The 26,056-nt window shown below is 47.1% G+C and overlaps 1 protein-coding gene across 5 annotated transcripts in view; it reads left to right on the top strand.

The window, feature by feature from the left end:
- Positions 1-26,056, top strand: part of PPL (periplakin) — a 465,062-nt gene that overhangs the window by 380,915 nt on the left and 58,091 nt on the right. For all 5 annotated transcript variants that reach the window (XM_078662907.1, XM_078662909.1, XM_078662905.1 and 2 more), the window contains one exon: positions 25,308-25,430. In XM_078662907.1, the coding sequence (XP_078519033.1) occupies positions 25,308-25,430 (123 nt within the window). The remainder of the gene's footprint in view (positions 1-25,307; positions 25,431-26,056) is intronic.

The raw sequence follows: 26,056 nt of genomic DNA on the forward strand, positions 1-26,056 counted from the left end.
TTTTAGGAGGTGGCGGGAAGTCTTTATTCGTGGGCACCTTAGCTCTTTTGGACGCTCTAACGTGTCCTGTACTATTGTTATCCTCGTCTTCGACTGCAATAATGTCATTGTTCACACATGAATTCGCCGTGTTGCCCTTCAGTAAATTGGTGGCCCACGCCACACCGTTCGTCTCGACTAACTGCAGGAAGATCGCCGCGTGTGCCGCTTGCGCTTCTGTAACGGCCGTCCCTGCTCCTGCAACAGCTGGTCTTATTTCTGACATCGTGCCGCTTCCTGCAAAGAAAAACGTCGTGACTACTGGACCTATCCTAATATGTATCCTCGACCTTTCGAAATTAACACTCTCATCATCTTCCAATACTTACTTGAGTTTGAACTGTTAAAACAAAGAGGGGGGCCACGCTGTTCCTCGAATACGACGTAGCGATGCAATGCCTGTTGGGTGTCCCGGCCCTGTAAATATTGATATAAACACCATTCTCATTAGCCCTAACCTTTGTTCGGAGATGGGGGCCTGTAGAACCAGGCCAAAGCACCGGTCCCGGCCGCGACCACCGTCACACAAAAACCAGGAGGACCGGACCATGAACACCGGCCCCCTAGGATGCATATCCCTACCCCTTCAATGGCCAACCCCCCTTGTGGCTCTTACCTTCCGCTTGAAGGGGGGGGGGGGGGTGCACTGTACTCCCGTCGCGGTATGTCGCAATCTTTAGTTGCCTGGAATTGGGGGAACACGCAGTTATAACATGCAGCAGGAATATACAATTTATTCATGACATTCCTTCCCCTTAAGCACACATATTGGATGTAATTAACTTTGGCGTGCACCTTCTGCCACAGGAATATACAATTTAGGTCATTACATTCGTTCCCCTGACTCACACATATTGGATGTATTGGCTCGACATGAAGAGCGCCTTCCACTAACTCATCCATACTATTACTACCGTGCACCGTGACAATTGCTAGTGCACGCGCAGGAGCAGTGACCTTCATGAGTTCACAAGGGGGGGGGGGGGCACTGCAATGCAAGGGTGTAACAAGGTTCCAGACATGGCTGCCACTTGACGCTCTAGGTAGGGGGGGGCCTACTAGTGAAACTCATGTAGCGTTACTCTGTGCCCGGGTCGCGATTTCCTCAGGCCAAACCGGCCATTCGCCGCCCTTTCCATGCCCCTCCCCTAGAGCGCCACAAACGGTAGGCGATGGTGCCCAAAAGCGGCGCATTTACACGGCCGGGTCGGGCGAGGGGGTGATGGCGCCTGAAAGCGGCGCATTTACACGGCCGGGGCTAGAGGGGTGATTGCGCCTAACAGCGGCGTATTTACACGGCCGGGGCGAGGGGGGTGATGATGGCGCCTAAAAGCGGCACATTTGCACAGACTGGGGGGGTGATGGTGGCTGAAAGCGGCGCATTACACGGCCGGGCCCTAGGGGGGTGATGGCGCCTAACAGCGGCGTATTTACACGGCCGGGGTGAGGGGGGTGATGGCGCCTAAAAGCGGCACATTTGCACGGACGGGGCAATACCCCTCCCCTTGTGTGCCTACAAACCTCAAGCGCTGGCGCCTAAAAGCGGCACACGTACACGGCGCGGGGGGGGGCTTGGCACCCGTGACTGCATAAAACACCCCTTCCCGCTAATGTGTCTCTGTGGTGCATGGGACCTTCCATTGTTGTCCGGTCAAGCACGCTATCGATGCTGCTGCCCTGACGAGAATATGCAACTATATTCTTTGCCCCACTATCTACATTCTACCCGTCCGGCCGCTGGAGCTCGTTGCATCAAGCACCTGCCCCCCCCACCTCTGAACCAGGGAGAGTCAACTCACACCTTGCCCAGCCAGGAGGGGCGTTATTAGCAAACCCCCGGTTGCTCAGGCTTACAACCGCCCTGAGGACTAACGGGGTGCCGTTGAACCAAGTCCCCAAGAAGGGCCCCTTGGCTTATGTATGACTCAGTATTGTGCCTCTCGCACTGTGGCTTCAGGTCCTGTTCCTGCGCCTGTCCTGCATGGGGGTCGCCTTGTAACTCCTCCTGCAACCTGGAAAACAAAAACATCATTAATATTCCCCCCTCCCCACTTCCCCCCTTTCAGCGGGTGAGCGGTAGGGAGGGGAGTGAAATTGCGGGCCTCGTGTCCGGCGTCGTGGGGGGAAGTGAGGGGGAAGGAGGGGGCTCGGGGCCTATGTCTGAGGCTGGCGAGGACAGCCTGGAGCGACCGACAGTGGAAGGGGGCAGCAGCAAAGAGGGCGCCGGGGAGGAAGTGCACCCCATATCAGTCCAAGGGAAAGGGGGGTGGCCTACCCATGTCCGACCCCGCCCCCCCTCCCTCCCCCTGGCGGGCCTGCGGTTTCCTGCGCACTACTACGGGGTTTGCCCTCCTATGGGGTCCCCTGCAGGGACCGCGGGCCTCCCGCATTCTCCGAGTAGAGTCGTCCTCCCTGATCTTGGCATCAGGGCAGCTCGGTCCTTGATACAAGCTTCGGGCTGTGCGCGGGAGCCAGCGTCGGAGTGCGGCATGTAATGCTGCACACTCCTGTATTCAGGCAGGATATTCAGGTTAGTACTTGTCCTTGGCGCCTGCTGGCAGCTGCAGGGTCCTGTCGAAGGGACACACAGGCGGAGTTGGTCCCAGCCCCCTTCTCCTCCCCCTGCGCCGAGGCCGGGCAGGTTGGGGCCTTTTCGAAGCGTAGAAGAGCAGCGAAGAATCAGGTCGCGTAAAACATACAAGACCAGCAAGTAAGCCTGGACGCAGGGCAGGCTCCGGGACTCCGAGGTCGATGCCAGTCAAGACGAGGAGCAGAGCCCCTTTCCGGCCGTTAATGAGGGGAACGGGCGCATGAGAGAGCACCGGGAGCCGAGCTACCACAGAGGCCTTCTGCAGGATGCAATCTCACTTTCCTATTATTGTTTAATCGATTAACACGCCAAGAGCAACGTCACCTTTTTTCAGATACTTCACCCTAGTCGGAAGCCGCTCCACCTTGGCATCACTTTCACAACAGCCGCCCACCCCACCATACCAGCCTCCTTCGATGCCCTCTAGTTTGCACGCGGCCTCGCTTTGCTTCTCCCCGCTCCCTTGTGTAAGTTTCACTTCCCGTTGGTAGCTCTAAAGATTTAATCAACAAGTGCAGAGGCCTTAATCGTGGGAACCGGTGTACTCTCTGCACTCCTTCCCCATACGAGGCAATACTGGGTAGGCACACCGACAAAACGTAGGTGCCCCACTGGTCTTTTTATTGCCATCGTGTCCCAGATTTTAATATGCCAGGGATGGGGAGCTGGCCCGGTTCCAATGTCGTGCTATCGGTGCTGGTGCAGCCACCAAAGGTTGGTGGATCAGCGACCATTCCTTGTCCAGTCAATGTTCCTGTGTGTCCACTCTGAAGCCAGCACCGTCAACTGTGGACTTCCAGAAATAAGGAATGCGCTACCTCCCAAATGCTTGTTAGCACTTTCCCCCCTGAAAACCAAACGTTTGGGGCAGCCCCATCGATTATGAAGCGGCGTACACTCCCCCAAATGACTTTCAGCATCGACCCGCGGTGCCTGGGAATGTGCCATTTAATGTGTCCAGCACCAGTTACCAGTGCCTCATTATCTAATATGATGATTGCCTATGTAGGCCTGTAATGAACATTATGTCCTTCCAAAGATTCTACAAGAGTTGTCTAATATAATCCGGCTACTGGAATTAAGTGGCAAGGAAAGACCAAATCATGCGACATGGTTTACTAAATTATGCAGCAACCTTTTTTAAATGATGCAGTATAACGCAGCCAATATGTGATAACATCAGTTCATTATTATGTCACATTTTTTATTACACATTTTAACATTGTCTGGATAAAGCTGAAACCTCGTTAATGTTAATGTAACACCCAAATACAGCAATGTACAACAGAAAAGTAAAAAGTAAATCTTGGCGAAGTGACTTCCTCTGCACAGGAACACGTGTCACCTTATTTTCACTAACTTTTGAACTGTTTGAGCTAGAAACAAACATTTTTGGGAGTAAAATCTGCAATTTATGCTGCAGATGATGGATTGTGTAGCATATGCGGCAAATCAATCTTGATGCAATAAAATGCTGGGGCCGCAGAATCGTATAATTCCAGTGGCCTTCAATATAATCCTGTCTAGCATCAACTCCCACTTCTGCACATATCCACTTGTCCCTGGAGCTGTTGAACGCAACAAACAAAACGACCCCTTTGATGCCTTCCATTGTCGGCACTAACTTCTCAAAGCAAGACAGCTCTCGGGTGGCATCAGTTATATTTTGCGAATGTTTCCTTTGGGCTCTGACTGTTTTATTGCCATCTCAAGAGATTCAGTGGTCACAACATACAAGATGGGGGGCATTGAGCACCATGGCAAGTACCCCTTGGTATTCCAAGCTTCTTGGCGGAAGACTGGTGTTACTTTTCTCAAAACGTCTGTCTCGCCCATTGAAAGCTATTTCCTCCATGCCTAGCACTGAAAGAGCCATCTGTAACTTTGATTTGGTGGATTTTTTCGACAAGACGAGCTGTTCTCCATATATTATCAAATGTCTGCCTATTTTAGATAAACCCGGACTGAACCATCGTATAGCTACCATCCTTGTCCACTGAGAATTCCAATATCAGCGCCCCCATCATGTGTTAAATTAATATCACCACCCCACGTTTTGGTGGCTGCTATTGCATGTAACTGAATGCTACAGTGTTTTGACTCTCCCTTCTTTAGATTTTTTTTTGTAAAAAAGCAGTAAATCAGCTTTTCAAGTTCAGCTAGACAGGAGAGTTCAATTCCTTGATGTTAAATGTAAGAAATGTATTTCAGTAATATATCGCTTTGAGTGTGAAGCATCATATCAGCAACTCCACGTGTAATGCTCCCCACTCTCATAAAGAACTTTCTTCCAACTCACCACACTTAAACCAATAACAGGATAAATAAAGAAACACATTAGAGACAGTTAAGCATTTTTTTGAAAACGGAGTTCCATAAGAATTTCCTGTGGTTATCTCTTGTTCCGAGACACCATGGCCAGGCCAATACACATACACAAAGCACTAAAGGGTTGTGAATAATTCCCTCACTCATAGCTGCCGGTGTAGGGAGCATCATGTTTAAGTGCCCCAACATTCAGCAATAGGTATAATCTAGTCAGATGGACTTTCCAGTTTGGTAAACCTTTAACATGTTCCACTTACCTCCACTTTTTTGACAGCCCTCTCCGTTTCTGCCATGTGTCCTTCACTTCAGCTTTGGATTGCTCTTGGCTCAATGTCATTTCGCCTCACTGGGGCACTGTATCTGTTAAATGCCCATTCCTTCTTTCAATAATGCATTATGAGAATATTCTCAATTTAGCATAAACTGGATCCCACATGGGAAAGTCCATTGAAAGTTTGTGAGTTCTTCCTTTACCGGTCGAAGAAGCCTCCTTCTGGTTAGCATGGCTTGAGCCAAGTCATGCAGTAGGAGAATCTAGTCCAATGGGCTTATGCCATTTGTGTCCTTGATGAGTAGCTCCTTTTGTTGATAACGAGGATTATTTAGACACTGTGGCCCAGATTTACTAAGGACTTGGCTTTGTCCGGGCGTGACACAAGTCAATGCAAGGCAACTCAAGTCCTTAACTGTGATTTACAAAACCATGCAAGGGCCAATTTGCATTGTTTTGCTTGGCTTTGTAATGAAATATAACGCAGCACAGCTGCTTGCACTGCATTGCGGTATATTTTCTTGGGGTTCGCGTTCCATGGGTGGAGCATGGACGTTCCCATTGTGCTGGAGTGTTTTGGGCTTTACAAAAGTGGTCTCTCAACTACGTCATCAAAGATTGTACTCAATAGATTCAATGAACCTTTATAGCTGACATGAAGCATTGAAAGGGAGAAAACATCAACAGTACAATCTAACCTTCGACGCCCATGTGACTCTACAATGAGGACCAGGAATCAATGAATATGATTAAAAGGGTTTTCTTTGGATTACCAATCAATCCAGTCAATATGCAAGCCATTCACAGATTCGATACGTACATTAGTATAACGGGCAAAGTAAAATATCTCGTTTGAGAAGCAATAACACAAGATATAGAATTGTAACAGACACACACATGTAATAGCAAATAAAAGTGAACAGGTGTTCCATAAAGAAACTTCCCTTCTCTACTTTTACATGAGTTATGTATAGAATCATCTATTGAGGGTTTCTAATTCGGGAGCACTACAATAGGTAGGTGTCAGCATGATCAGACTTCAGTAGAAGTCTGAAAGAAAAGGAAATAAGTGTTTAACGTAAAGCTACACACTTGCAAAAATAGGGCAAGCAGAGCGGTCTGTACCTCTCAAGGTCTAAAAGGAATCTTCCCTAAAGCCTAACTACACCAGAACTAACTCAAAGCTATGAGAACACCCATATAAAAGAAACATGAAATTGAAATGTACGTTACCTCGGTTCACACTAGCAGCATCCAATCAGAACGCTGTTCATATGCTTTTGCGACATTACTCTAAGTTCCCAACGCATCAACAAAGGCTCAGCCTTGAACAACCTTGCCATTCTGGTACACGGGGAACAGAATGCTTCTTTTCGACCATTGTACCTCCACGTTCACTGGCAAGTCTCCCAGGCCTCTCTTTCAGCCGTCTAATATAGACAGTAAACTTTTCATAGCTAACGTAAATCATAATGAACCTGCAAGGGAAAAAAGGAAAACTTTCTAGTGAAGCAAAAAGCATTTCAACTAAGGCCAGTAGTCAGGTTAACTTAAATGAGCATTCAATGTGCACTTTGACTACATGGTTATACATACACACATATAACTTTGAATGGACTGAAAAACATGAGAAAAAGAATACATTTACATATGCAATATAATTTGAAATGTAAGTGCAAATGTAATAAGGAATACATCAAGTTTAAACTTAACATTATGTATACACATATATAAATATAATTTCTACAGTTAATACATTTCAGTAATGTGTTTAAATGCTTCACTCACGTTAATGAAATTAAGCCACATAGAGAATATAATGTCAGGTGAACGTATATAATTGCAGTTCCGTGACGTGCAAGGGTGGAGAGTAAATTACGCTGCTCCACTTGCATCCACCCATGAATTTTGATGCAATCTCAGATGTAGTAAGGTCACTTAACCTGGGATTGAGCCAAAATGCTCTGCCTCCCTAACACAGGCATAACAATATCTTTGTTTCTCCACATTACTTCCTCGCTCGCATGCACTAGTAAAGCACGCCTCTGCTTTTAATTGTTAATCTTACCCTGTGAGCGCAGGTTTTTTACCTGTTTTTACTCAGTTTCAACTATGGTTTATGATGTTTTAATTTTTGCTCTGCAGCACCGTCTATTTCTGTATTTCTGTCTTTTTTTACTGTCACTCTGCCGTAGTTGTGCTCCCTCTCCCCTGCTCCTGGGGACTGTTGCGTCATATCTCCTGGGCTCTCCGGTCCGCCACAGGTTTTTCTGATTGCGAGAGAGTCCCTCTTCATTTGAGCCTTGACCTCGAGCCGGCTGCCATTTTGAGGTTGGCGGTCAAGCTTGTTTTGTACTTACGGGTCCGGGGGCATTAAAGAACATGCAACCCCAATTGCTCAGCGCATGCAGCGGGCGTGCCAAAGCCAAGCCCATCTACGCCTGCCCTCTCCTGGACGGCGCCAGTGGCCAGGCATGCTGCCCTTTTCTTTTCAGGGAACAAGGGTGCCCTGGCAAGAACCTACTCGTAAGACACAACTGCAGCGCATGTGGGATGCATGCATAAGCTTGACCTTATTAAAGGGGAGGCATTACACTCACAGCATTGTAAATTCAGCCCCATTAACGGTCTGGCCTCCTTCCCTGCTTCCCTCTGGTTGCCCCAGGGAGTAGAGAAGAAGATAAGGACCAAGAGCAAGGCGGAGCTCTGGTCCAACTCATACCGGGGGGCATTGATAAATGCCTGCTCCATGCACAAACACAAAACCGAAATTGCCCTGACTATTCAAACACTTAACCTGGACTGTCTTTTTATCACAGAGACGTGGGACAGGGATTGCTCGGGTCCCAACTTGGCTGACGCTGTCCCCCTGGGCTACTCTATACTTAGATACAACCGCCTTGAAAGAAGAGGAGGTGACCTAGCCTTGGTGGTTAGGGACTCCCTCAGATGTTTCCGTAACGCTGTGGAAGGTGTTCCTGGTTCTATACTGGAAGCAGCTTCATTCAGCATTAAATTATCTGAGAACTATAACTTCTCAGGCCTTCTGGTATATCGTCCGCCAGGGCAAAGAGCCAAGTAGCAAAGATCTGGTGTAAAACCCTTGAACCATTTGTTCTCATTACACTATTTCTTTTCTTCTCATTACACCATCCTAGGGCATTTAGGGGATAGGATTTAGGGGATAGGGCCTGAGAACTATAACTTCTCAGGCCTTCTGGTATATTGTCCGCCAGGGCAAAGAGCCAAGTAGCAAAGATATGGTGTAAAACCCTTGAACCATTTGTTCTCATTACACCATCTCATTTCTTCTCATTACACCATCCTAGGGGATTTCAATTTTCACCTTGAAAATAGCATAATGACTCAGCTCATATTATAGATCTTATCTATTCTGGGGTTCGAGCAATTGGTTCGCTCTCCAACCCATACTGCCGGTCACACCTTGTATGGCGTTTTCACTAACCACAATTACGTAGTGATTGAGGCATTTCAACCCCTCAGCTGCGTTGACACTGGATAGTTGAGTTTATGTCTCTTTCCCACTCCCTATCAAGGTGAATGAGGGCCCCTCCCCTAGGCATCTACGCTGCAGAAGACTGAATAAAATCACAGTTGCAAATTGGGAGGCCGCCTTGGCTTCGGTTTCTGATGGGAGGCACATTACTCACCCTCCAGCGGCAGAGGGCTTTTGCAACTGGATCAACAAGGCCTAGACATAGGTACCCCTTTCAAAAATTGTACCATGAAAAGAACAAAACTTTCAGCCCCATGGTTCTCGGAAGAGGTCATGTCCTTGAGGCGTGAATGCCGCAGACAAGAACTTAAATGGTGTGGTGACCCTTGCCCCATGGAAAAAGCCAAGCAGATACCGCTTCTGCGGAAATATAAACATGCCATCTTACAAGCTAAATCCCGCTTCTTAACTGAAAAGATCTTGTCTGCAGACAATTCCTCCAGCATGTTTTTTTGTGTAATAAAGGAGATTTCTGAGCCACCAGGGACACAGCTGTTGAACTCCTCCCAAGATTTCTGTGACAGAGTAGCAATCTACTTTCAGGGCAAAGTCCTTAAGATCTTCCACGAGTTTACACCTACTGAAGATCATGAATCAGTTAGTGAGGAAGCAGCGGAGGATGGTGTTAAACTGGTTGCTGGTGAACTCTTCCAGGCTTCTGGGAAGAATGTATTTTCCTCTTTTCCACAAATCACGGTTCAACAAACTAAATAACTTTTACTTGGCCTAAAATCCGGCGCTCCTTCAGACCCCTGTAAGCCCTTCACACTTAGACTGGTGCCTGATCTAGTAGCTAACTTTCTGTGCAAGGTATTCAATAAAAATACTCTTATCCGGTAGCTACCCGGCTACCTGGAAGGAAGCCATTGTTTCACCGCTCCTCAAGAAATCGAATGCCGACCCCTCTGAGCTGAAAAACTTCAACCTATCTCCTTTCTTCCCGCTCCTGCTAAAATCTTGGAGAAATTCGTCAATACTGAACTGATGAAATATGCTGAATCCCAGGAAATCCTAGATCACTCCCAGAACGGGTTCCGTGCCAGTCACAGCACTGAGTCTGCTCTTATCGCTGCTACTGATTGTATTCGCTTGCAGGTTGATGGTGTTTCGGCGGTGTTGATTATGCTCGACCTGTCGGCAGTAGTCAACACCGTCCCCCCCAGTGCACATGGTTCAGCGCCTGTGGGAAGTGGGGCAGTAGTCAACACCGTCCCCCCAGTGCACATGGTTCCACGCCTGTGGGAAGTGGGGATTATGGGAAAGGCCCTGCAACTTCTCCACTCTTATATGACAGGTAGAATGCATATTGTCAGCTGCGGAGGCTTCAGAATTAAGGCTTTTGGCCTTCCATGTGGAGTCCCTCAGGGATCCTCACTAAGCCCTACTCTTTTTAACCTCTATATGACCCCTCTTGCCGAGCTTGTGAGATAATTCAGATTCCAGGTGCTCTCCTATGCAGACGACACAAATCATTGTCTCCATCTCGAATGATTTGTGATCAGTCGCAGAGAAGTCTAATCAGTGTATGTCAAGCATTATTTGCTGGATGAAGGGCAACTCATTAAAGATCAATGCAGGCAAGACGGAGGTGCTAGTATTCGGTTAAAAGAATTCCACCTAGACTAATGTTTGGTGGCCTGCAGACTAAGGTCCCTTTCCTGTCCCGGTTAGGACAGCGAAAAATCTGGGGGTCATTTTTTGGCGAGGGTTTGACCTTTGATACCCAAGTCAGCCATACAGTCAGCACCTGTTTCTATATTTTAAGAAATCTCAGAAAGGTGCTACCGTACATTCCATCTGAACTGCATCAGTCCACCATCATTGCACTGATCACCTCCCGTCTTGATGACTGCAATGGTCTGTACCTTAACATCAATGCAGTATCCCTGAATAAGCTCCAGGTGATACAGAAAGCAGTGGCCAGGCTGATCCTTAACATTCCTAAGCATCAGTCCGCCAGGGAGGGGATTCGAACCTTGCTCTAGCTCCCAATCAGGAAGCGCATTTCCTTCAAGGTCCTGAGCACGGTATACAAGGCAATGCATATTAAAGGTTCGCCTCATTTAAAAACCATGTTTCAATGGTACATTCCTGGGAGGACCTTGAGCTCATCCACACAGAAAACACTGGTCTCGCCCAGATTTCGCAGGTCCATATGGGGTGGCTACTCCTTCTCTGTAGCTGCCACCAAGCTTTGAAATTCCTTTCCCCCCTTCATTTCCAATGAGGACTCTTTCTCGATCTTCAGAAAACTTCTGAAAACATGGCTAGTTTCTTCTTAATCGGTTGATAGCGCATCTCTCTTTGCCTTCGTCCGGTCAGCGCCTTGACACTTTCAGGTATAAGTGCGCTTTACAAATACTATCCTATCCTATCCTTTCTATGTGTGCTGCAGAATTCAGCACACATAGATGGAGGAAAATTTATCTTAAAATAGTTTTGTGTAGGAAGGTATCCATTCCTGCGCAAAACAATCCTGCCTATAAAGAATGCACCCTTGCAGCATGGCGCAGGATTGCCTGCATTGGCGCTATGCAGCACAGAGTGCGTCAGCGCTAGGAGGCAGCAGAAATGGGCCATATCTTTATAAATATGACACATTTCTGCATTCTCCACTCCACGCAACAAAGTGCAGCGAGTTGCCTTGCGTGAAATCTTAGTACATCTGGCCCTTTCTTCTCTAAAATGCATTCCTTTGCCTTTTCTCCATGGTCTAACACTGTGGCCCCTTCCAATATTTACTTCCTCACCTTGTTTCAGTTCTCGGGTTTGGCCGAAGAGTAGTTACTGATGGTCCATAATATTCCCACTTCCTGCAAAGGGAAACAGTGCATATAGTACCCCCAGAATAACCTCCCAGCAGGCTGAAAGTGGCTCAGCCCTGATAGTGGCATTGCACTGTTTAAGTGATAATATGAACTTTACCTGAGGGTGCTTTACAACCCAATGTACTACATTGATAATACTGCAATATCTAAGTAAAATACAAGCCTCCTATTAGTTCTTTGGCCTTTATTAAAGCTATGACTTGATGAGAAAGTCACGTCAGGAAATAACGTAATAAAAATCGCCCATGTAAAACGTTGCTCCTCGATACTATAAGAAAGAGGTCAAACAATCTGGTGTCACCCGAAACCTACACTTCCACCTGCATAAGGAAAGCAAAAGTCTAATGTAGTGTGGTGGAGGATGGGAAGAGATGCTCCTACGCTATGGTGTATTGCTAATTCCAATGCACAGTTACGCCACAATGGTCGTCAACATGTTCCTTACTCGTGTTAAACATAGCAAAGGCCATGATTGAAGAATGGAAAACCATTTCTAACACTTATTTGATGTCATCATCAGACTCAACAGGCATGCGTGACTACACATTTGTGGATCTAATCCAGACCTTCAGTCTAAAGTCATTGGCACACCCTTCCCAGGAGAACACCTGTTTGACACAACAGTAGACAATTTTCTTGAAAGTATGAACAAGGCAAGCACATCTGCCAATGCAGTGAGAGCTCTACAAAGTAGAGGCAGTTTTAGAGGTGGGAATTCTTACTAGGATTAGGTAGACCGCCCCATTTCCAAGGACAGAATGCATCTCAGCGAGTTCCAAGCATTATGGCAATAGGCAACATTAAATACACCAAACAGTCCTTTTGTGCAAGAGGAAGTGGGAGGGGTCAGACTTCAAGAGGTTCTGCCACAACAAACATGACTTTATCATCCTGTCCCAGAGCACTCGTGAGGGCAAACGAGCACTATGAAAGGACATTGCAGTGCATACCTTCAGACAAGTAGACGTTAAATTTAATAAAGATTTGTAGCTGTATACACCTGGTGAAGAAACTACAGGCAATCAAACCAAAACACCAAGGTTACAAAAATGACCATCTACTTCTGCTACATTAAGAGATGCAAGAACTCTGTTCAAATAATCAATTAAAAGATTACCCATAAAAGGTCAGAAACGAAGGCATTTACTAAGTGCACTTTCTCATACTAAAGCAGGACCTAACCTTAGACCCAATCCTTGACTTAAATCGGGATATTTACAAAACATTGAGCAAAAAAATGAGGAGAAATTAATACTTTCTCCTCCTATCACCATTCTAAGACAAGGTATTACCTGGCCTTAGTTTTTGGCACTGCCCTAGCCTTGTCAACCGGGGTAGTGTCAAAAAGCAATAGGTGTTGCGGTGGAACGCCCATGGCAACACCCATTCTTCTCCCCTTTGCTGCAGCAGACTGCGGCAGAAAGGGGCATATTTACAAGGTGGCATTAAGCCACGTTAATTGGCTTAGCGCCACCTTGTAAATATGGGGAGTGGCACAACACCACTGGAGCTTCAGAAAAAGTGATGCTCCAGTGGTGTATGTGGCTTTTAAATATGCCCCAAAATTTCTTAGCAAGTTTGTAAAAATGCAAAATTTTCAGTTGACAGAATTGCAGGAAGTGATCATATTGTTGGAAGAGAAAGACATCTTGGCAGCAACAGACTTGAAACTGTCATATTCCGTATTTCCAAGCATCAAGGTACCGCAAATAACCCAGGTCCATGATGGGAAGGATCCATTAACAGCTAAAAGTGTTACCTTGTGAGATAAATGCAGTGCCAAGAACATTTATAAAATGTCTAACAGTGGTGTGTGCACATAATTTAATGGAACAGTTCATTCGTGTGTACCACTGTGTGGCTGATTGGTTGATAAAGTGAAACTCTCTCCAGCAAAGCCAAAGAAGCCTAAATCAGATAAAAGATCTATATCATGTGGGCTAAACTCAGCGTCACTGTAAATATGTGGCAGGGAAGTACCAAATTATATGGTAGGATTGATTAAATTATGCATCAAGGGAATGTGGCACATTTTATGATCGTATTACTACATAATGTTGTCATTTTTACATGTTAAAACTGTCTGGGCAAAGGTTTCACCTGATTAATAATAGTTAACCATTCAAATAAAGTAGTAAGCAATGAAGAGGAGAACAGTCAACCTCTGCATAGGGCCTTCCACTGCGTGGAAACACATGTTGATGCAATTTTATTAACTTTTGATCTATTTGAGCTAGACACAAGAACAAAAAAAAGTTTAAAACTAGATTATGCAGCAGAGGATGGATTATGTGGCAAATCCATAATTTTCACAACCAACTCAAATGCCTTTCACCAGAGTGGGCTGCACATTTTTGATAATTGCTAGTCATGTGTTCACCATGGTGCAAGGGTGCCTTCGTTGGCACTAGACAGCACATTGTGTGCCAACGCAAGGAAAACACAGGAATGTGCTGTATAATGTTAAATAAGGTGCATACCTGTCCTTTCCCTATAACGCAGCGCAGTAAGGTGGCTTGCTGGTCTACGCTGGGTGCTTTTTAGGGCTTGGGCCTACGTCACCACGAAGTGGGGGCGGAGTTTCCGAGCTCTTATGTATTAGAAAAAAAAAGAATTCTGAAAGGGGTCCGGGCTGCCACATTCCAGAAAGCGCGCGTTTTTTGCGTGTGGTATTTTGCCATGTGCATGGTAATTGGTCCAGGCAAGGCTGTGTTTAAGTAAGGCAGCACGCCATAGGACTTAGGAATTTGTCAATGTCCACTTCCTGCATAAAGTGTTCGGACACGCGCAGAAGAATACATAAATCCTCAATTACCAGCTGTCCGAGGTGCCGGTAATTGAAGGCAGATGGTGCTGGGAGCGTGTGCACTGCTGTGTTTTTTTTCCCTTCAGCTGTGTGCGCGCATGAACAGCCGGCCAGCAATGTAGAGAATCACATGCATCAGATCTGGTTTTTTTTAAACAATTGCGATCGCGAAAGTGATCTCTTTATGTGCTGCTTGTTTAAACAATTGCGATCGCAAAAGTGATGCTTTCTGTGCTGCTTGTTTAAACAATTGCGATCGCGAAAGTGATGCTTTCTGTGCTGCTTGTTTTTCGTATGTAATCTTGTTCTTCTACGAACTCGATGGTAGCGGAGTATCCCATCCTCACCCTCTAGGTCACTTCATTAATTTTCCACGAGTCCGCCGTGTCTGTTGGCGAGTGCAGATTGGTAGTGCAGAGTGGTAGTGCAGAGTGCAGAGTGGTAGTGCAGAGTGGTAGTGCAGTTTGGTAGTGCAGAGTGCAGAGTGGTAGTGCACAGTGCAGAGCGGTAGTGCAGAGTGGTAGTGCAGAGTGGTAGTGCAGAGTGGTAGTGCAGATTGGTAGTGCAGAGTGCAGAGTGGTAGTGCAGAGTGCAGAGTGGTAGTGCAGAGTGCAGAGTGGTAGTGCAGAGTGCAGAGTGGTAGTGCAGAGTGGTAGTGCAGAGTGCAGAGTGGTAGTGCAGAGTGCAGAGTGGTAGTGCAGAGTGGTAGTGCAGGGTGCAGAGTGGTAGTGCAGAGTACAGAGTGGTAGTGCAGAGTGGTAGTGCAGAGTGCAGAGTGGTAGTGCAGAGTGAGAGTGCAGTTTGAGAGTGCGAGTGGTAGTGCAGATTGAGAGTGCAGAGTGGTAGTGCAGAGTGCAGAGTGGTAGTGCAGAGTGCAGAGTGGTAGTGCAGAGTGCAGAGTGGTAGTGCAGAGTGGTAGTGCAGAGTGGTAGTGCAGAGTGGTAGTGCAGAGTGGTAGTGCAGAGTGGTAGTGCAGAGTGGTAGTGCAGAGTGGTAGTGCAGAGTGAGAGTGCAGAGTGCAGTTTGGTAGTGCAGAGTGCAGAGTGGTATTGCAGAGTGCAGAGTGGTAGTGCAGAGTGGTAGTGCAGAGTGGTAGTGCAGAGTGCAGAGTGGTAGTGCAGAGTGGTAGTGCAGAGTGGTAGTGCAGAGTGCAGTTTGAGAGTGCAGAGTGCAGAGTGGTAGTGCAGAGTGCAGAGTGGTAGTGCAGAGTGGTAGTGCAGAGTGCAGAGTGGTAGCGCAGAGTGGTAGTGCAGAGTGCAGAGTGGTAGTGCAGAGTGGTAGTGCAGAGTGCAGAGTGGTAGTGCAGAGTGGTAGTGCAGAGTGGTAGTGCAGAGTGCAGAGTGGTAGTGCAGAGTGCAGAGTGGTAGTGCAGAGTGGCAGTGCAGAGTGGTAGTGCAGAGGGCAGAGTGGTAGTGCAGAGTGGTAGTGCAGAGTGCAGAGTGGTAGTGCAGAGTGGTAGTGCAGAATGCAGAGTGGGAGTGCAGAGTGGTAGTGCAGAGTGAGAGTGCAGAGTGGTAGTGCAGAGTGCAGAGTGAGAGTGCAGAGTGGTAGTGCAGAGTGAGAGTGCAGAGTGGTAGTGCAGAGTGCAGAGTGAGAGTGCAGATTGAGAGTGCGAGTGGTAGTGCAGAGTGCAGAGTGGTAGTGCAGAGTGGTAGTGCAGAGTGCATAGTGGTAGTGCAGAGTGGTAGTGCAGAGTGCAGAGTGCAGAGTGGTAGTGCAGAGTGATAGTGCAGAGTGGTAGTGCAGAGTGGTAGTGCAGAGTGGTAGTGCAGAGTGCGGAGTGCAGAGTGGTAGTGCAGAGTGAGAGTGCAGATTGAGAGTGCGAGTGGTAGTGCAGAGTGCAGAGTGGTAGTGCAGAGTGCAGAGTGGTAGTGCAGAGTGCATAGTGGTAGTGCAGAGTGCAGAGTGAGAGTGCAGAGTGGTGGTGCAGAGTGAGAGTGCAGAGTGGTAGTGCAGAGTGCAGAGTGGTAGTGCAGAGTGGTAGTGCAGAGTGAGAGTGCAGAGTAGTAGTGCAGAGTGAGAGTGCAGATTGAGAGTGCGAGTGGTAGTGCAGAGTGCAGAGTGGTAGTGCAGAGTGCAGAGTGGTAGTGCAGAGTGCATAGTGGTAGTGCAGAGTGGTAGTGCAGAGTGCAGAGTGGTAGTGCAGAGTGGTAGTGCAGAGTGGTAGTGCAGAGTGGTAGTGCAGAGTGGTAGTGCAGAGTGGTAGTGCAGAGTGGTAGTGCAGAGTGCAGATTGTTAGTGCAGAGTGCAGATTGAGAGTGCAGAGTGCAGATTGAGAGTGCAGAGTGCAGATTGAGAGTGCAGAGTGCAGATGGGTAGTGCAGAGTGCAGAGTGGTAGTGCAGAGTGCCTAAAACACATTGCCATTTACAATGCCATTATCTCTAACTTAAAACAAACCCGAGCCCTAATGCATTCCTAATGCTTGTTTGATAAATGCGCCCATAAGAGCCCTAGCCTTTTAAGTGCCAAGCCTAGGGCAGCCCTTTTATTTATTTATTTTTTTTAAATATTTGTATTGTTTTTTTTTACACATATACACATATACACAAAACATATACATTTCGCAGGTTTTTTGATACAAGGCCCCCAGCCTCCGGTAGGTGGCTGCTGGAGGATCAGTACACAGTTATACATTACATTTGCTTCGCTTCCTTGCTAATATCTGTTGCAACATATAACACTAAACAAATGGAGTGTGGTGGTCATAATAGGATTAGGAAATGCGTCAGGTACCCTCTAATGCTTGCTGGTATAAGTTCTAGAGGTGATGTACATCATGTTCTGGTTGGTCGGGATTGGTCCCAACCCCACCCTCTTTCTTTCCACTACCCTGCTTCTTTTTAGTTGCTCCTATTTTTTTATCCTTGGTTCATGGGGGTTCGTAGTGATCTAGGGATCTATCTAGGTTTGTCCACATCTCTCTGATGGGGTTCTTCCAGGGCGTGTTTCTTAGCGCTTGCATGTCAGCCCCTTTAAGGTAGGTCACCCAGTTCAGCCAACCCTTGAATGTGGCTTTGGCTGTGTCTTTTCAGTTTGAGAGTATCATTTTTGTTGCTACTGTTAGTAGGAAATCAATGAGGTAGCTGTCTTGTTTTGATTTTACATTTGCAGTTATAAGAGCCGTAGCGATTGTGGCGAACTCCTCCTTGAGTGTGCATCCTAGTGTCTTATTAATTAAAGCTAGTACTCTTTTCCAATTTTTTTTAACTTTAGTACACTGGAAGATAAGATGTGCCATGTCCCCTTTCTCTATACCACAGTTCCAACAGCGGTCATTCTCTCTCAGCCCCATCTTTGCTAATCGTGCTGGAGTTCAATATATCTTGTGCAATAGCCAGAATTTTGTCTGCGCTAGGGTCGGGGATATCATATTTTTCAATGGTGAGGTCCAGACTGTGTGCCTTTCCTGCTCAGTGAGTGTGGAGGGAAGTTGTGATTCCCAGTACATGCAAGCTTTGTGGTTCAGTTTTGAGGATTTGGGTCGTAAGAGTATGTAGAGGTGGGAGACCATGTGGCCCACGTTGTTTAAGTTCTCCCTGTATTGGATAATCAAGGGTTTGTGTCTTGTTATCTTAGATTTTGTTAGGGCTGTTTTAATTTTGAGAAAGTTATAAAGCTCTATGTCCAGAAGGTTATGTTTTGCTTTTAGAGTATTGAAGGTGTGGGGTTGTCCCCGTCTTCCAGTTGGGCTGGGAACGAGTCCCAGTCTTTCACAGTGTTCTATGTCCAGGGGCTTACCTCTATATTTTATCTTGGGGTTACACCATAATGATTCCCAATTTGAGTTTTTAATACTGTGCTCGAGTTTCCGGTCTGCCTTGAGTGGCGCTATTCTAGTGTTTTTGAGTATGGGGTTGTTCGGTTGTGTCTGAATGCTTGCGGTGAGGAGAGTTATTGGGTCCGTATTATTTAGCATGGCCCTCTCGAGTTTGAGCCATGTCGGCGTGTACGCCTGGTTGTTAAGTATCCAGTACATACCCTGTCTGGCTATAAAGGCTGTCTGGAATGTCCTAAAGTCCGCTATGTTTAGCCCCCCTATTTTCTTCTCCAATTTTAGTTTTTGTAGGCTTATTCTTGGTTTTTTGCCCTGCCATAGGAAGATGTTTATCATTTGTTCTATCTTGCGGTGGAACACGTCCGACGGGGTAAGTGGTAACATGCTGGCCAGGTAGTTGACCACCGGGGTGACCATCATTTTTACGGTCTCTATTCTCCCCCACCATGTGATATATTTGGGAGACCAGTTTTCTAGTAGTACTTTGATCTTCGCTAGGGTTAGTTTCTCGTTGTGTTCGAGAGTGGCCTTTAGGCTTTTCCCGAAATGGATCCCCAGGTATTTGACGAACCCGGGTTGCCAGGCTAGTCCTAAATCTCCAATACCTCTTTATGTGTGTGTACATTGAGTGGCATACACTCCGACTTGTCCCTATTCCGTTTGTATCCTGAGAGCGCCGAGTACCGCGCTATGGTGTCCATTAGGGCCCTAATAGAGATTTCTGTTTCTTCTGTAATTATGAGTATGTCATGTGCATACGCTGCAATTTTCGCTGTCACATTATTGATTGTGATTCCTGCTATCTTCCTGTCTGTTATTACATCTTTAATCAGGGGCTCAAGTGCCAGGAGGAACAGTGCAGGGGATAGCGGGCATCCCTGCCTTGTCCCTCGTTGGAGATTGAATTGCTGTGAGGTCGTACCATTGATAGATAACTGTGCTTTGGGTGCCTTATACATTGCCATTACCTTCCTAATGTAATTTTCCCCTAGGTTATAAGCTTGCATGGCCTGTTCTAGGAAATTCCAGGACACCCTATCAAAGGCTTTCTCTGCATCAAGCGTGATTGCTACTGTTGGGTTGTTAGATTTGGAGGAACGCTCTTGTACATGGCAGAGTAGTCTAGTGTTGTCATGGGACATACGTGCTTTCAGGAAGCCTACTTGTGTATTGTTGATCAGCTGTGGTAGAACGGTGTTCAGTCTTGTGGCTAGGATTTTGGCATAACTCTTGCAATCAGTGTTGATTGGTCTGTAGTTTGGGAGCGCTGTGTGTCTTTGCCTTCTTTCGGAATGACTATTATATTTGCTTCCATCATAGATTTTGTGATTGTGCCTTCTTTCTCGCAGTGGTTAAAGACCTTTTTCATTGTTGGGAGTAGGTGGGTTCGGAAGGTTTTATAGAAGGTTTCTGTGTAACAGTCTGGTCCTGGGGCTTTGTTGTCCTTAAGGGACTTGACCGCCATTTCTATCTCGTTCATGCTTATTTCTTGACCAAGTCTATGCTCCTCCTCGCTTGAGATCCTGGGTAGTTTTAGCTCTCTTAGATAGGCTTCGCAACCTTCCTAGTCTAAGGTCTCGTCCCTTTTATAGAGGTCTTGATAGAATTCCTTGAATGTGTGTAGAATGTCCTTGTGTTGCGTGTGTGTTTTGTTGTTTGAGTCTGTAATGGAGGATATGGAGTGTTGCCTCTATTTGTGTTTAAGATATGAAGCTAGAATTTCCCCCGCCTTGTTTGCCTCGCACAGGTTGATCTGCTTGTATTTTTTTATCCACAGACCTGCCCTTTCGCTCAGGATTTTGTTGTACTCATACTTTTTGCTTGTGAGCTCATTTAGTGTACTGATGTTCTTGGTGTCATTAATGTGTGTCGCTTCAAGGCGTTTGATGTCTACTTCTAGTTGCTCTATCATTGCTCTTGCTTCTCTGTCTCGCCTCCCCTTGATCTCTATAAGTTTCCCTCTAATTGGCACTTTGAGTGCGTCCCATAGGATTTCTGGGTCTGTGTCTGGTATGTCGTTATCTGTAATGTAGTCCTTGATGGCTTGCTCAATGTTGTGTTTGTCTTCTTGTCATGCCGTGACTACATTGTTGTATCGCCATCTGTGGGTGGGATTCTCATTGTGACGCCCCTCTAGCTGTAGGCTGATGAATGAGTGGTCTGATACTGTTCTAGCCACTCTATCCGTGTGCTTAATTAGGTGTGCGTGCGAGCCTGAGATGAGAATTTAGTCTATTCTACTGTATGAGTTATGTGGTGCTGAGGAGAAAGTATAATCTCTGGTGGTGGGATGATGGAGTCTCCATGGATCTTTCAGGTTGAATCTGTTAAAGATGTTCTTTAGGACAGTGTGTGATGGTGGCGGCAGGGGGCGTGCCCGTGATTGCCTGTCTAGGGTGTAATCTAATGCGAGGTTGAAGTCATCTGCCATAATTATCAGTTCGTTGGGAGCGCTTGCTTCCAGTCTACGCGTGATCCCCTCCCAGTATGCTATGTCGTCATTGTTTGGCATTGGCTGTGTGTGTCTTGCCAAGGTCAGATTTATACCCTGTTTTGTCACCTAATCCTACCCAGTTGTATGTTGTGCGTTTGTGTGTGTGTGTGTGTGTGTGGCTATTGTAGTATATGCATTGTACTTACAAGCGAAGCAGAGTGATGGAGGCCTGTGGTTTCCATTTTTGAAGTCCTGGTCCTGTTCCTGGTTAAGCTTGTCTTCCTAGGCAGTCGGAGTGCATCGAAGGTATGCAGGAGGGAGGAGACCTAGACACTAAAGGTATTGGCTGGATCCTGCTTTCGAAAATGGTCATGATGACCGAGCAGAGGGGTCTAACGGCTCCCAACTTCAAACATTATTACTCAGCTTTCCAGCTACAAATAGTTTGCCGCTGGCTTGCTGAACTCCACTTGGTGTACACGGCCACATGACAGCCCCTCCACATCTAGAAACGCTTCAGCTCCTCTTCTCACCCCAAAGGAAGCCAGGCCGCCTCGACCCCTCTTGCCTAGGATGGCACATGCATTGCTCAGGAGAGGATTGTGGCTTGAAGCTTTGACCTCCCCATATGCTCCGGCTGTCACCTTTCTCGGTCCAGCGCACAGCGCACCCAGCACTGTGTTGGCAGCGCCCCTTCTGTGCCACCGGACGATGGGGGGGCTGGTTCCCTCAGGGACCTTTTCGACAGTTGAATTCTCCTTCCATATGCTGAGATCACAGATCACTATGACATAGCCACAGGTCACCTCCTTGTGTACAATACTCTGGCACGGGTGCTCTGCTGGGACTGGGCTATTGATGCGGAGGAACCACCACAACACGCGGTCCTTCAGTACCGACATGTGTTGGGACAGGTTAGACATCTAATGTGAGGGTTAGCTAGAGGCCTTGCTAAACACACCTGGGTGCCCCTTTCTGACATGAAGGCTAATGGGGAAGCAGATTTCAGCAGAGCACTCTTGGAGGAGAAATAGCTCAGAATTTTGGCATACCCTGAGAAGCTCACCAGAAACGCTCATGATTGTTTGTCCTCCATAGGGCCCTGCCCACCTTACCCCCGCTAAACTGAATGAATATATTCCTGCTGCCCTTGTTGCACAGCACACTGGCCCATATTCTCCATGTTAGGGCCCCGTCCCTCCCTGGCATGCTGTCACATCTCAGCTTGGCAGCCTCACGGGCAGTGCTGCCTGCACTCTGTAGCTGGAGGTCTGCGCTAACCCTGGGCGTAGTTTGCATAGTAGTGCTACGCGTAGCTACGCGAAGTGCACTTTGCACTACGCGTAGCTACGCAAACTGCGTAGTGCGGTAGGGAAAATGCTGTTCGCACTGATTGCACAGTGCCGGATGCTTGTCCGCACTGTGCAATCATTGCAAACGGCATCTTGCACAGTGCAAGCGGTCGTTTTCTGCCGCTCGAGTACATTTGTACAAGAGCGGCAGCTTTCTCGACGCGGACTTGTAGTTTCTCATCACGAGCAGTCGCGAGCATACGCGACCACTTGCAATGAGACACCTGACCTCCACGCGTTGAGAATCCTGCCGGGAGGTTTATTTTCCACGCTCGCGATCGGCAACTTGATGTTGCTGATGGCTAACGAGGAAAAAGTCTCACCAGGATGTTGATTTTGCTCGCTCGCGGTCTCCAACTTGATGTTGAGGACCGCGAGCAAGCAAAAAATGTCCGCTACGCGTTTTTGCACTGTGCTACGTGCAATTCGCTTAGCGCATCGTGGCGCAAACTACACATGCTCCGCGAGCGTTGCGTAGTCCTACGCCCAGGGTTAGTCTGCGCGTTGGGGCTCATCCGCCGATCCCAAAGACAGTATTAGAACCTGTCTCGGAGACCCTGCCTTCATAATAGCGAAGCGCGTCGGTTGCAACCCCAGGCTACTGCCTAGCGTCTACCAGATGTCGGGGCTGGGGCAGAGCATGGAGTGCAGCTGCAGGAAGAGGGCACGGGTCTGAGAGAGCATGCCCTCGCACAGGGGTGGGACACGCTGCTTGCGTCCTTCCAGGAACCAGAGAGAACACACGCCCGCAAGAAATGCGTTTTCTCCCAATAAACAGCTTCATAATGTCACCTGGCTGCCAGGCCGGGAAGGGGGTACCTCGATCGGTGGGGCGCGGCCCTCGCCTCATCTGTGGAAGTGTGGGAGGCTGTACGCACATCTACGATGACTTTGCTCTGAATGTGATTCTCGCAGCTCTCTCTGCTGGCACCATTACCTCACTGGCCCCCTCCCCATAGCTGCGAAAACTGCACCCCCAGGCTCCCAAATCTCGCAGGTCATATTGTTTCGTTGCTTGATTCTGTTTCTTAGTTTCCCGGAAAGTAAGGGTGTCCGAGTCATTGCTGCTGCCTGTCTGGTGTTCACTTAACACGCCTTACTGATGGAAGGTGATACCGCCTCATGGTGCACTGAACTCATCTTTGTTCGACCCGCATCGACTTACCCTCACGTTTACTGCGTGTGCCCTGCTTCTTTAGTAGTGGCGTTCTCTTTACTACACCGTGTTTGAACAATCATAAGAAACACATAGTGAAAAAATGGATTGTCGGGTGTTTTTGTGCCGTGTGTGGAACCATGTATTCTTACACTAATAATGTATTCAGCACATAAGACAAACTGCTTATTTGATACATATTAATAAGGCCTTCATTACGAGTGGCTGGTTAAAGCCAATCACCTGCGCAAACCTCTGTTTGCACAGGTGTCATCATTATGAGTGTGACACGTGCACATATTTACCAGGTGAAAAAGGCCGTGTTGCTTGTGTTGCAATAAGCACCAAAATACAGGCCATGCCCCATTTTCAGCCGAACACTCCTTTTTGGCGTTATGACATGATGTATCCGGTGCAAGCATGAACCGACAGGATACGGAGGACTCCTAACCATCCCCTGCCCTGCATATGAAACAAGGGGCATTCCAACAAAAGCCTGACCGGTTCTTCTGTTGTACATCGTATAGGACCCCCTGGCCTACACATTACATGCAGTACTCTGCAGTAAACACAAAGCTCTCTGAGCTGTGTGAGAATTCACATTAGTATTGTTTTTGCAGCATGTGCCTTACCCTCCTAGGCTATCACAACATGGTGTATGTTTGTGGTCAGCTGTTGTCAATTTCTAAGGTGGTTTAATCTCCCCAAAAATAATTCATAGGCTGGCTGTCATTAAATTCGCTCCTTGTGGCCCTGCCTGTTTTTTCTAGCCTTAGGAAACCTGCCACAATTCGTGAGTTTCCTGAGTAACTTTTTCCAATTTGCATCTCTGGTCGTATGAAGAAGCAGGGGCTGAGAGCTGTGCACCTTTTGTTTCTAAAATAAAACCTTGTTCTAATGGCACTCCCAAAAGTGCCATAAAAGACTAAACTATACTACTTCGCCTACACCGAGGTATGCAATAACAGTGCAAGGGATGAATGGTGGTGGAGTATATCAATAATGTATCATTTGTCCATGGTGTGCATTGCATAAGAGAGAAGTCTGCATTCAGCCAACAAGAGAGCAGTAACCTGCAAACTAAGTCAATGGCATAGGCTTGATTGTTAATAGGAAACGAGGCCCAGAGGAAAAATACCAACTCGGACGCCAGTGGCACATAACACAGTCACCTGCTGAGCCAGCTCTGCCAGGACTGAAACGCATGACCTACAAGCATCTTGGTGGGTGCTCATCCAATGTAGCTATCATACCAGCTGTGAACACACTTTTCCTAACCTGATGTCACCCTGGGCTTTCGGCGCGGGTACGCTTAGCCCATGATGTGCACAGTACGCAGCTGGAAGTATCGCAGGTTACTTTCATACCTCAGAGTTTCAAGGAGAAGCATTCCCTCTGCTTCCAGAAGTAATGCCCTTGTGTGCAAGGGATTGGGAAGGAAAGTCTTCACACATTATCCCTTACATTGATTGGGCCTGGCACGCAGGGAAGTGAGTATCTTTCTTTGCCTGGTGACTGGCTCTGTGTCAGAGGTACACCTTTCCTGTTGGTTCTCTCCTCACTGAACTTGGTGGATGGTTCTAGGTCACGAGGAACTCTACCTCTTCGGCCATTGTGAATGGGGCAGGATGCACGATTCTTGGATGGGCTACTACCTTTCACGTTGTGACAAAGTCAGTGGAGTCTGGTAGGAGGTCCTAGGCCGATAGGTAAAGGATCGTTTCTTCATGGACTTCATGCCAGAAGGAAATGGTACTCTGTGTCGGGTCACTGCACATGGGAAATTGTAGTGGCTTTTTGGTATAATGACCCAGATGCAAAGGCCAGGTTGGTGTAAGCATTCTAAAGTATGCCCAAAAGCCACAAACTTAATATATGATACTTTTGAACACATGCAGAAGTTAAACATATTTTCTGCACCTCACTGCAACTAAAGTGGCAATTTTAGTGGATTCCAATTAATATCAGCTCTAAACTAAAGCAATAGCTTGATGTGACTCTCACACTATTTATAAATGATAAAATAGTACATTTCTTTGTAGCAGAGCCACGTGGGAAAAATGTTGAGGTGGACAATGGTTTTATAAAAAAAGTTTATTTGTTTCAGTGCAAGCAGGGGTTCTGCTCTCCACCTAGTCCATGGGCTTACCATCAAGGTTATTGCAGTACGTTCGATCTAACATGCAACTGTTGTTTTGTTCTGCTGCAGTTCCACAAAGATGCAAAGGATGCCCAGGACCTGTTGAAGAAGGTGGACATGGACCTTGATCAAAAATACAACCCTGACTTCAAGGACAAGTATCAGATTGAATCTCTTCAGCGGGAATTGGATGTGAGTCCATTGAGAAGCTGACCTGCTTTGAGAGAGCAGGCAGCATGTTCAGAGACAGTGGGGAGTGTTAGTAGACAGTGAGTGGTGGGATCAGGAAAGGGGGGGGTAATTGAATAGACCGGAAATCGAAGTCTCCGGGATCAATGAAAGGGGCCAAGGGGAAAGCATAAAAACAGGATTCATTTCTGGTGACTTAAGCAGTGAACATGGGGTGCACTAATTTTGCATTCACGTCAGCTGTAATTACTTTTTACAATGCCTATTTTAGGTCTTGCCTACTAGACAGCGCACGCTATTTGTTTCCAAAAAGACCTGTTGTCAGCTTACCGTGGGTTTAGAGCATGCCCACTGCTTACCATTGGGTGGCGTTATTTTCACTCTCATTTACTTGCTTTTTATTCCTTAGCTTATGTGGGCTTTTCTTCCTCTTCTTTTGTTTTTCCCGCCCCTGGAGCATAGATTTATTACTTATGTCTATCCACTGCTTACTTTTCAGACACTACATATTTCTTTTGGTTAAGCACTGCACAAGACTGCATGAGTTTTCCAGCTGTCTTTTGGGTGTTTTTGTCCCCGCCCTAATTAGTGGTGCACTAGCCATCATGTGCTTCTCCCGACCACCCAAA

This window comes from Lissotriton helveticus, chromosome 10 (assembly GCF_964261635.1).
Source record: "Lissotriton helveticus chromosome 10, aLisHel1.1, whole genome shotgun sequence".
NCBI lineage: Eukaryota > Metazoa > Chordata > Amphibia > Caudata > Salamandridae > Lissotriton > Lissotriton helveticus.